General features: G+C 37.5%; 1 protein-coding gene across 1 annotated transcript; it reads right to left on the bottom strand.

Moving 5' to 3' along the window:
- Positions 1–916: 916 nt before the first annotated feature.
- Positions 917–1,867, bottom strand: LOC114695992 (olfactory receptor 11G2-like). The gene has a single exon (XM_028873511.2). The coding sequence runs from the start codon at positions 1,850–1,852 to the stop codon at positions 917–919; it is 936 nt and encodes a 311-aa protein (XP_028729344.1). The 5' UTR covers positions 1,853–1,867.
- Positions 1,868–12,649: the final 10,782 nt, after the last annotated feature.

The raw sequence follows: 12,649 nt of genomic DNA, 5'->3' as shown, positions 1-12,649 counted from the left end.
TGGAGGGTCAATCCCACTGAAAGTGGTTCTGCTCTTGGGCAGGTCCTTCTAGGTTTTGGAAGAAAGCAAGCTGAGCACATCATGGAAAGCAAGCCAGCAAGTATACTCTTTCATGGTCTCTGATTCAATTCCTGCCTCCAGTTTCCCCCCTTAGGATCTTGTCTGGGATATTCTGAATGATGGGTTGTAATCTGTATACCAAGTAATCCCTTTCCATCCTAAATTGATTTTAGTCATGGTGTTTACTACAGCAACAGGAAATGTAAGTATCACAGTCATAAATCACCACATTCTTCTATTTTCTTTTATGAAAAGTGATCTTGTTATGTTGCCAAAATCTCTTGAAATTCTGATCCTCCTGTCCCAACTCCCCAGATTCTGGGATTATAGACATGTTCCAATATACCTGGATCTATATTTTCATTTTAATTGATGCAATAATTGGACATATTTGTGAAGTACAGGGTAACATTCAGCATATGAATACAATGCATATTATATCAAGGTAATTTTCATCAGTATCATGTTTATTAAAATGTTTATTATATTTTTTATGTTGGGAACATTCAAAATCTGAGCCATCTTATGTGAAAAAGAATTAACATGTGTCAGACATATCTTATTTCAGTATCAAACACAGATGTTGAATAACTATTCCACTGCAACCCTTGTAAACATTAACCACATTCTATCTTCTTACACTTCCTAATCCTATTAATTATTTAAGACTTTCTACACATAAATAAGAACATTCAGTATTTGAATTCCCATGACTGACTCTATTTTTTAACACAATGTTCTCCCATTTTATCCATGTTGTGTTAAATTACACAATTTAATCATTATTGTGGTTGAATAATATTCTACAGTATGTACTTACACAATCAAATGTGTTGTTTAATTAAAATTCTAACTTTCATGTTTTCAAAAGCTTCTTCATTGCATGTTTCATATCTTTGTTCCTTAGACTGTATATTACAGGATTAATGAGTGGAGTAAGCACAGAATAAATAAGAGTCAAAATCTTCTGCATTCCAGCTGAATGTTCAGAGGTTGGGCTCACATACATGACCATCACTGAGCCATAGAAAAGAGAAACCACAGTCATATGGGGCCCACAGGTGGAGAAGGCCTTTCTTCTTCCTTCTCTCGAAGGAACTTTAAACACTGCTCGCAGGACCAACATATAAGATCCCATGATGAAGAAAAAAGGAACAAAAAGGAGCAGAGACATTATTATTGGCCAGAAAAATTCCATCAGTGGGGCTCTGGAACAACTGAGGGCCAACAGAGGGCCTGGGTCACATAGGAAATGGTCTATAATCCTGGATCCACAGAAGGACATCTGGGAGATGATGATGATGGGAATGGGGAACCAGAGGAACCCAAGCACCCAGCAACTGATCACAAGGATGTTACAGAGGTGCCCAGTCATAAGAGCAGGATAGTGTAGAGGTCTGCAGATGGCAAGGTAGCGGTCAAAGGCCATTACTGCCAGGAAGAAGCATTCTGTAGACCCCAAGGAGAAGAAGAAATAGAACTGCAGGAAGCACCCAGAGAAGGAGATGACCTTGGTGTCAGAGAGGAAGTTGGCCAACATGTTGGGAACTGTGGAGGTGACATACCAGATCTCCAGGAAGGAGAAGTTGGCCAGCAGGAGGTACATGGGGGTGTGCAATCTCTGATCCCAGCGCACAGCACAGATGATGGAAGCATTGCCCATGAGGGTGAGGAGGTAGACAATGAAGAAGAGCACAAAGAGGAGGATCTGCTCTTCCCTGGAGCAGGGAAATCCCAGGAGGATGAAGCCAGCGATGGTGCTGGAGTTACTGGTGCTGCCGAGGGTTTTCATCTGTCTGTAAGCTGTAAAGGTAGCAGAAATTGTTGAATAACCTAGAAATGGCTGAGGGACTTTAAGTTTTGTTCAAGCAGGAAACAGAATAGTTTGTTCATCATCAACTCAGTATCAAGGAGGGGAAGTTGTTGTCTTTAGTAATGGAGCTTATGTTCCAGTCAATAGCTCTACACTCATCCCCACACTGGTGGCTCTGGCTAAACCCAGTGGACCACGCAACAAAAATATATCATAGTGGTGGAAGGACTTGTTGATAAGAAGGAGGTTATTGAAAAGAAAGGGGGATAGAAGAAGGTGGGCCATTGAGTGTGAACAGAATACATTATACACATATATGGAATTCCAAAATGATAAACAAATAAATATTTTAATATTGAAGTATATATGTGAAATTTTGCATATTATATAAATTTTCAGTGTGTCTTTGATCTTCGTTCTTCTAGATATGGTTAAATCAATAAATGATGATACTTTTCAGAACTGCCTGAAGGTTTTGGCTTCCTTAACGAAAGACAGTCTAATAATTAGCCTGAATTTAAGATCTGTCCATTTTAGAAAACAATGGAAATTTCCTCATAAAATAATATGGTGTTCCAAAAAAAAATAAAATACAGGAATACAGGACCTACCAATGATAATACACAGAGACATATAGTATTATAAGAGGCCTTAAAACATAATGAAAAGTTTAGAATTGGATACAGAATTTCCACAATGAGGTCTGGAGAGAAAAAGAACTATAGAAATAAAAATAATACAAGGTGATTACATTGATTGGAAAATACCCCACATCAAAGCCTTCTTCAAATAAACAGGAAAACAATCCTATATGGTTCACCTAACCACTTCCTATGCTACAAAATTTCAAGACAAAAAAAATCTTAGATTTGTATATTTTATCTTAAAGTTGTGTTAATGTCTTCATGTCATATCCACATAAACTTCAGAGAAGTTGGGTCATAATCGTCTTCATTTACATGAACAGTTCAATATCCCAAGGAGCTAAAGTCAAAACCATTCTACCAACATTTATACTGACTCTCATTTTTTTACAATTCTTAAATATTTTTATATTTAGATTTTCAAAAAATTATTTGATATATTTTGAATTTTCTTTGACATGCCCCTAAATGAGAAAAATCATGCTAATTTTGTATTTAAATTTACATTAATGGATTTACTTATTGTGTGTATATACATATGTGCTTGCATGTGTCTATGTGCTTGACAGCAAGCACATTTACCCATGGAACCATCTTGCCAGCCCTATATAACCTTATATTTAATAAATGTACAAATGAGGTTATAATGTTCTTTCACTAATCATATTTTTGTCATAATTTTGTGCTTTCTCCTACCTAACCCATTTTAATATTTAAAAGACTCAAGTTTGTCACTACCCACCCTTATTATTTGAAATAACATGAATAAAAGTCTAGTATTTAAATTAACAAAGATGTTTAAAATTTTCCAGAAGAACTGATTTTAGGGGTACCTCTTTCTTATACCCAAATTCTTAGAGAAAACCAAATTAACTTCCTATTAATAAAAAAGGAAAGATGTTAACTGGGATCAACCAATTAGATTACTGTTATTAATGTTGATTTCTGTGGGTAAAAGAGATGGCTCAGCATCACCTCGACCTCTACCTTCAGGAGGAGATGACACTTCCAGCCTCTGTAGATACCTGCACTCATATGCACATCTCCCAACATACATATAATTAAAAACAACAAAAATGAATTTAAAATTGTCTGAGATAAATGCAGCAGATACAGTTAAAATGAGTAGTGTCAAGGCTCTGAGAAACCCTATGACACATTCAGACTTCTGCCATCTCAGAGGAACTTTGACTCTTAGAAATACTCAAAGGTTTTGTTGACTCTTTTGTGTCCAAATTGCACAAAACCATCTGAAGTGACGATGTTCATGGTTTTTCGTAACTTGAGAGCCCATATTTCTTGATTACATAAAATTTAATACTTTAATTGGTATTAAAATCTCTGATAATAATAACATTTGCTAGTAAGGGAAAGTGAACAATAATACAAAGTGACTCCTGTTATAGCCCAATTTCCCTTTCCAATTAGAAAATAATAAATAATATTTGATTATATTACAAAAGCCTATGGAATCTTGATTTATAAGTCTGGTTTTCTGTTTCTATCCTTGTTTCATGGGATAAGACAATTTTGTTAACAAGTATTTTAAAGTTGTACTGTATTATTATCTGAATTACTCTGAAATACCCCCAAATGCCTAATAATATTGACTGACATAACATGATACTTAAAATGATCAATAACAAATAAGAATTATAATAACTTAGATATTATTGTAAATCTCCCTTAGAACTGGTCACTCTTCATGAGTTTATAAATATGGGATTAAATTTTTCAAAAGACAAACTAGAACTAGAGGATAACAAATTATTTCCAACACTCTAAACATCCAAGTATTTCACATAGTGCAGATAACTATAGACAAAAGGAGAAACATACAATCTAAGCAAAGAATCTGATTGGTCAGCCAAAATGTCTGTTTTCCCCACTGCTATCTTTACTTCTTCAGGCCATACTATGTTTTGACTATTTTAATTTTAGATATAATATTTCCATTATGTCACAGGTAAATGTTATGTCAAGTTCACAGTGTGGAATAAAAGAGAAGTAAGAACCAGATGGAAAAGGCTGGTGAATTTGATATAATTGAAGGGCTAATTCCTTTACTATTTCTCTCTCCTAAAGACTGTTTTCCTGTCTTCTCAGCCCTGTGTTTACCAGACACTAGGAATGAGATTTTCTAATGCTATGGGACAAAAAGAATCAGCTTTCACATGCACATAGCATCTGATAAAATGTGTTTGGTAAATAACTCAATTTATGACTTTCTTTAAGATACAATCAATAAAAAATCATGTAAGCATTTTCAGCATGTAACATGTCCTTTTGGGAAATCTACATTTGCGTTTATAGGCTATGGGCATTCATGTAGAGTAGACTATTTCTTATCTGTTTTGAGGTGGGAGTGATATTTTTCTATTGACAATATACAGTATGGTGTGTTGTTTAGAGCAGCTCTCTCTCAGAGAAGTTTTCTATGGATAAGCCTTAAAAAAACTGCCTAGGGAAATAGAAAATTTGTGAAAGCTTTTAATACTAATAAAATTAGACGTGAGTTGAAGAAAGAATGTTTTCATTAGAATGCTGTTACTCGATTTTTGTTGATGTTTAAATACAGAAAGATTCTCCTATGCTAACATATTGTTATAAACTGACCAGTTCCTTCTGGTCTCAGCCACTTTGTGTTGTGATGTAGGAAATGGGACATGGAAGCAGTATTTCAGGGCTGTGTGGAGCTCTGAACAGTAATTTGATAACCTGGGTATTTTTCCCCTTAATGCTAAGTCATGGAAACAAAGCATAACATTAAGTTTTGCATTTTCACTAGTTAGCATCCCAGCCAATCCAGACAATAAAATATGTCAGCATATTCCATGGCCTTACTGGCCTGAAAAGGATGTGATCATTGGGGTTCGAGGCCATCCTCTGTGCTTTATATGTTAGAAAAATTATAACTTCTTCATACATTCATTTCCCCATCTGGAAGGTGGAGATTAGCAGTCTTCCCCACATAGATTGTTTTGAGAATGATATGAACACTATTTGTCAAGTACCTGACATCCAGTTAGCACTCTCTATTGCACTTACAGAAAATTTAACTTCTAGGAGTGTCCATCTGTGTACTCTAAAAGCTGTGCTGTTTTGGAAGATGAGACTCCAAGATGAGACTCCAGCATGGATCATGACACTTTTTTTTTTTCTTTTTTTTTTTGGTTTTTCGAGACAGGGTTTCTCTGTGTAGCTTTGCGCCTTTCCTGGAACTCACTTGGTAGCCCAGGCTGGCCTTGAACTCACAGAGATCCGCCTGCCTCTGCCTCCCGAGTGCTGGGATTAAAGGCGTGCGCCACCACCGCCCGGCTGGATCATGACAATTAAGAAACACAATTAAGGAAAATTATACAAAGTACATATTTACTTCTCTTAATTTCTTCTAATATCAAGCAGAAATAATAATGCCTTCCAGAGCGGAATATTATGAAGTGTGCTGAGAGAGAAAGTGGATAGACAAGGTAGAGGCAATGTGCCTGTATCTGACACATCATAGACACTCTGATATAGTGAAGAGTGAACTTTTTTCAGGTGCATAGATTCAATAACTCTATTTTACCATTTTCCTTAACTAACCACTACATTACCTTTTTTCTTGAATCAGAAGAGAGACTATCAAGAGAAGCATCTTAAACAACTTCTTCCGGGATTTTCTGAGGGCAGAGGTAGCTGAGTTCATAACACCCAACTTGAAGAGAAAGTACAAAAATAAGTTGTCATGAAGATCAGTGGAATATTTTCTGTAGGATCCTGGGATTTTAAGCAGGGCATGTTCTTTGCTCTTTGAAGATTCTTTTATTCTAGAGAACAGTGTTAGGACACAGCTCTCTACTACTTATTCCCTTGCTCACTCTGTCCTCTGGGCATTGTGTCTTAATTTCCAATTCTTATTTTCACCCAGGAGTAGAGGAAGTAATTCATTTTGTTGAGCCTTAACCTCTTAGATATCTTTAGGAGGCAATTGTTATGTTTACCTGTCACTCACCAGATCTGTTCTGGGTACTTGTCATATAATAACTAAGTCCTGTATAAGGTGGTATTTGTACTACAGAAGCTTATTTTTTGGTCTTGTGACAAGTTGACTTCAGTTGTGGATTATGATGACAGATCTTCCTCCCTTCTAGGAAGAGATTAACTGGAGAACTAGTGGATGGCTCTTTGAAGTTTCACCAAAAATCTCACATTCTGTGGACCATCATAGTGACTTCTCTCTCTTCACAATCAAAGTTCCTGAATTATAGTACTCTCACTGTAGAATCATGACTTTGTGTGCAATTTACCAGACCCAAGGAAACTCAGGAGGTAAGACTGTGGTCATTCTGCTTCAAGGTGCACAAAACTGAAGCTTGGGTTCATTGAGTATCAAGACTTCTTCATCCCTAGTAAAGTAATATTTTTTTTCAATATTTTTTCTTTCTTGTGTCTTGTGATGGTTTGATGACAATAACCCTATAGGCCCATTTTCATTTCACAGGAAGCAGCACTACCAGGAGGTGTGGCTTTTTTGGAGTAGGTGTGTTCTTTTTGGGGGAAGTGTGTCACTGGGGGTGAACTTTAAGGTTTCAGAAGCTCAAGAAAGGCCCAGTGTCAACCTCTCTTCCTGCTGCTGCTGATTTGGATCCAGATGTAGAGCTCTCATCTACATCTCCAACACTGTGTCTGCTGCATGTCACCATGCTTCCTGGCATTATGGTAATGGAGTAAACCATTTAACTCTAAGTCAGCCCCAACTAAATGTTTTCCTTTATAAGAGTTTCCATGGACATGGTGTCTCTTCACAGCAATAAAAACCCTAACAAAGACATGTTTTCATTAGTTCTTTGAGAAATTGTGTATTCTGATCATATTCACCACTCTAACTCCTACCAGATCTATCTACTTTCCTATGTCTCAACATTGTGTCCTATTCTTTTAAACCCATCAGGTCCAATTTGTGTTGTCCTTATACTCTTGGATGTGTGGCCTTCCACTTGAGGATGGTTCAGTTACTCTTAAAGGAAACTGATTCTCCCTCTCCTAGCAACTATAAATTGCCAATAGCTCCTAAGATAGGGGACAGACTTCACTCTCAACTTCTTTTTCCATGCTAGGATTTTGTCCAGCTTGAACACACAAGACTTTTGCATGCTATCACAACCACTGCAAGCTCATACATGCAATTGCCCTGCTGTATCTGGGAAGCACTATTCTTTATAGTCATCCATGCCTCTGTCTCTTAATTTTTCTACCCTCTCTGTCTCTAATTATTCCCGAGGCTTTGAATGAGAGGGTGTGATATAGAGTTGCCATTTAGGGAGGAGAATTTAACAGTCTATTATTTTCTGCATCTTGCCCAGTTGTGGATCTAAGTGTTAAATACAAACTACTGAAAAAGGTAGCTTCTCTGATATAAGCTGAGAAATGCACTAATCTGTGGGTATAACAATAAGTTATTAGGAATCAGTTAATATTATATCCATTTAGCAGAATGATAGTAGGAATGATAGAATTCTCCTATAGGACTTAGAATCTACTAAATACAGGTTCTTGGCTTGATAACCATGTTAGCATGGATTTTGCCTTGTGGAACAGGTCTTAACTATAAGAAGAAAGTGGTTGGTTATTCCCATGACTTTGTGCCACTATTGCATCTGTGATCAAGTCTTGCCAGACTGGTCATTATTGTACCTCAGAGACATCACAGATGTGTAAGATTGATGATTTGTTTCTCTTCTGGTATCATGATTAGCACCTACCTGTACAATGAAAGCTAGCCATTAGGAATGAAGTTTCTAGGTCAGTTCCATCTTGATTTCTCCATGTTCTCTGACTCAAATGTGTGGTGTCTCTAGCAAGACGGTCTTACCATCATGATCTGGTGGATAAATAAAAGCAATGTCTTTATCCTTTAATATTGAGGTGTATATGTGACCACTCTGTCCAGCAACTCCAAAAGAAGTAACCTATTCCTGGCAATGTGCTTTTTATTTGTTAATCTATGGTGTATAGAAGGCATTTTGCCATCCCATAATTGGGTAACACCTTTTTAGCTCATTTTATAAATGCAAATGTACATAGGAAGATTTTATAGTTGTAGGTTTCCAAATGACTGCTTTAAAAAGGTCTTTTGTAAATAGAGGCTTTTCTCTGTCCTGCCTCATCTCATAGCCATTTCCAAATAATCACTCAGGGAGTTATATTAATTATAAATGTTTGGACAATGGCTAAGGCTTATTAATAATTAATTCTTTTTTTGCTTAACATGTATTTATTTATTTATTTTAAAATATTTATTTATTTATTATGTATACAGAAGAGAGTGCCAGATCTCATTACAAATGATTGTGAGCCACCATATAGGTGCTGGGAATTGAATTCAGGACCTCTGGAAGAGCAGTGGGTGCTCTTAACCTCTGAGCCAACTCTCCAGCCCTACATATATTTATCTATCTATTTATTTATTTATTTATTTATTTGAATTTTTATTTTTTATTTTTTTTCTTTTATTTTATTTTACAATACCATTCAGTTCTACATAACAGCCGCAGATTCCCTTGTTCTCCCCATTCCTGCCTCTGTCCCCTTCTCCCCAGCCCACCCCCCATTCCCACCTCCTCCAGGGCAAAGCCTCCCCCAAGGACTGAGATCAACCTGGTAGACTCAGTCAGGCAGGTCCAGTCCCCTCCTCCCAGATTGAGCCAAGCAACCCTGCATAAGTCCCAGGTTTCAAACAGCTAACTCATGCAATGAGCACAGGATCTGGTACCACTGCCTAGATGCCTCCCAAACAGATCAAGCCAATCAACTGTCTCACCTATTCAAAGGGCCTGATCCAGTTGGGGGCCCCTCAGCCTTTGGTTCATAGTTCATGTGTTTCCATTCGTTTGGCTATTTGTCCCTGTGCTTTATCCAAACTTGGTTTCAACAATTAATAATTAATTCTTACATTTAAACTAATTTATATTTTTAGCTGTGCTCTACCACATGGTTTGTGGCTTGTTACCTCATTTTCTATATGTCCTGCTTCCTTGGTGGCTGGCTAGCCTCTGCCCCGACTCTGCCCTTCTTCATCTTCAGTTTGATTGTACTGCCTAACTTTACTCTGCCTAGCTATTGGCCAAAATGGCTTTATTTATCAACTAATGAGAGCAATACATATTCACAGTATCTAGAAACAGCAACCCACAGCATTTCCCCCATTTTGTCTAAGCAAAAGGGAAAGTTTTAACTTCAACATTGCAAAATTGCATATAACAAAACAGTTATCAATAAGATTTACAGTTATAATATCTTGTATCACGAATCTTAAAAGGTCTCATTAATAGAAAACCTGGAGCCAGTTATTGGGGAGAAAACTGAGATCAGAGGAATAGAACAAGTCACCCTCACCTCACCAACTCCTCAGCCTCCAGAGTGCCACTTCCTGTATACTCCCGTCTATATCCTTTCTGTCCCTGCCATATCACTTCCTCTCTCCACCCAGCTACATCACTTCTTCTTTCTGCCCAGCTCTGTCACTTCCTATCTGTCTGTACAGACCTCCAGACCTTTATGGTTAACTAGTGTTGGAATTTAAAGGCATGTGCCACCACGCCTGGCTCTGTTCCCAATGTGACCTTGAACTCACAGAGATCTGGATGAATCTCTGTCTCCTGAATACTAGGATTAAAAGTATATGCTACCATTGACTGACTTCTATGTTTAATAAGGTGGCTGTTTTTTTCCTCTGATCTCCAAGTAAGCTTTATATATTAGAACACAAAGAAAATATCACCACAATATCTAGTCAATTTGTATTTGGTAAAATGAAAGAAAATATTCTATCATCTATCCTTTTTTTGAGAGTCTAAGGTTTCATATCTAATTTACCTTTTATCATAACTAAGGAAAACTATAACTATCTATTCTTCACATCCATCAAAGAACCCAGAAGGATATAATATTACCTGAGTAAACAGGAAGTTTGCAAGCAACTTCTCAAACTCTAGTATGACAATACATCTAACTGCCTTGACAGCCACCCAAAGTTCTTCTGTAATGTTGGTTCATCCATCTTAAGCCTACAGGCCTAGGGTATATGCCAGACTTTTTCAGTGAAACAGGAAATTTGAAGGACTGCTCCACCTATAAAGGTAAAGCTCATCAGTCACTTTTCTCTGTGTCCTCAGAATGTATAGCAGTTACTTCTATGAAGAAGGATCCCTGAAGGACCATCCCACCTTGTGCTGGGAAACTTTAGTGGTTATTTCATATGTATCCTGCATGTCCAGTTTATACAACACAGTGTGTCAAGCAGTCCAGGCAAGAGCAGTTTCTTGCCCAAATGACTGACTAGCTTTGCCACATTGAAAGAAAACTCCATGAAGAGTTTCTTTGATGACTATCATCCTCTTTGAAGTAATTGGTGTTGACAGGAGCAGATATGTATCACTGTCAAGAAAAGTCTAAATTCTTAACACATTTTAAATGCCATATGCTGTAGGTCTTTGAAGTGTTTGAAGATTAACTGCCTAATTGAACTATATCTTTGTATACCTAAAAAACATAACTAATATGGGTATAAGTTTGACTTTTATAGATGACTATTAATCTGCATTTTTAAATTATACACTACATTTTTGATAAACATAATACCTTAAACAAGAGTAAAGCTATGCACACAGTATAACAAATTGACTTTAAATTTGTATCAATAAATTAAAACCCATATCAATGTAAACTATTTGGAGATTATCAGATTATTTTGGATTAAAGTAGATTTAATAATCTATGCTCAATCATACCACAAAGACACATGCTCCACTATGTTTATAGCAGTATTATTTGTAATAGCTAGAACCTGGTAACAACTTAGATGCCCCTCAACCGAAGAATGGATAAAAAAAAATATTGTACATATACACAATGGAGTACTACTTGGCAGAAAAAACAATGATATTATAAAATTTGAGGCAAATGCATGGTACTAGAAAATATCACCCTTGGTGAGGTAACCCAGACTCAGAAGGACAAACATGGTATGTGCTCACTCATAAGTGGATACTAGATGTAAATTTGAGGATAACCAGACTGCAACCCACAGCTCAAGAGAAGCTAGCTAACAAGGAAGACTCTAAGAGGGACACATAGATCACCCAGTGAAAGAGAAATAGGTGAGAGCTACATGAGCAAACTGGGGGTGAGGGAGATAATGGAGGGCAACAGATGGAGCATGAGAACATAAGGGAACAGGAGGTTCCAGCCGTAACAGGGACAGAGTGGGAGAGCAAGAAAAGAGATACCACGATAAATGAAGACATCATGGGAACAAGGAGAAACAGGGTTCTAGGGAAGTTCCAAGGAATTCACAAGGATGACCCCACCTTAGACTATTAGCAATAGTTGAGAGGGTGCCTGAACTGACCTACTCCGGTAATTAGATTAGTGAATACCCTAAATGTTATCATAGAGCCTTCATCCAGTAAGTGATGGAAGCAGATGTAGAGATCCAAGGCCAGACACCAGGCCAAGCTACAGCATTCCAATCAATGAGAGAGAGGAAGGATTCCATGAGCAAGGGGCATCAAGATCATGATGGGAAAACATAGAGAGATGGCCAGCCAAACTAGTGGAAATTCATCAACTGTGGACCAATAGCTGTGGAGCCCCTATGCAACTGGACTAGGCCCTCTGGATAGTTGAGAGAGTTGTTTAGCTTGAACTGTTTAACGGCCCCCAGGCAGTGGGATCAGACCATCCCTGATCCATGAGAGGGCTTGGGAGCCCAGTGCTATGGTGGGACACCTTACACAGCCTTGGTGCAGCGGGGAGGGACTTGGACCTGCTTCAACTGAATTTACCAGGCTCTACTGACTCCCCATGGGGAACCTTGCCCTGGAGGAAGTGGGAATGGGGAGTAGGTTGGGGAAGAAGACTAGGGGGTTGGGAGGAGGGAGAGAGGGAGATCTGTTGTTGGTATGTAAAATGAATAGAAAATTTCTTAATAATAAAAACTTAAAAATCTATAAAACAAATCACTTAAAAAGAGAAACAAAAACAGCATTTTCAAACTCCTTTTATGAAGATAGTATTTCTTTAATATCAAGATCAGATAAAGGTACAATAGACACACAAAACTATGGGGTGGTAAGCATAAATACAAAAA

Source organism: Peromyscus leucopus, chromosome 9, assembly GCF_004664715.2.
Source record: "Peromyscus leucopus breed LL Stock chromosome 9, UCI_PerLeu_2.1, whole genome shotgun sequence".
NCBI lineage: Eukaryota > Metazoa > Chordata > Mammalia > Rodentia > Cricetidae > Peromyscus > Peromyscus leucopus.
The sequence above is the reverse complement of the archived record's forward strand: the minus strand, read 5'-3'. Positions and strand labels throughout refer to the sequence as shown.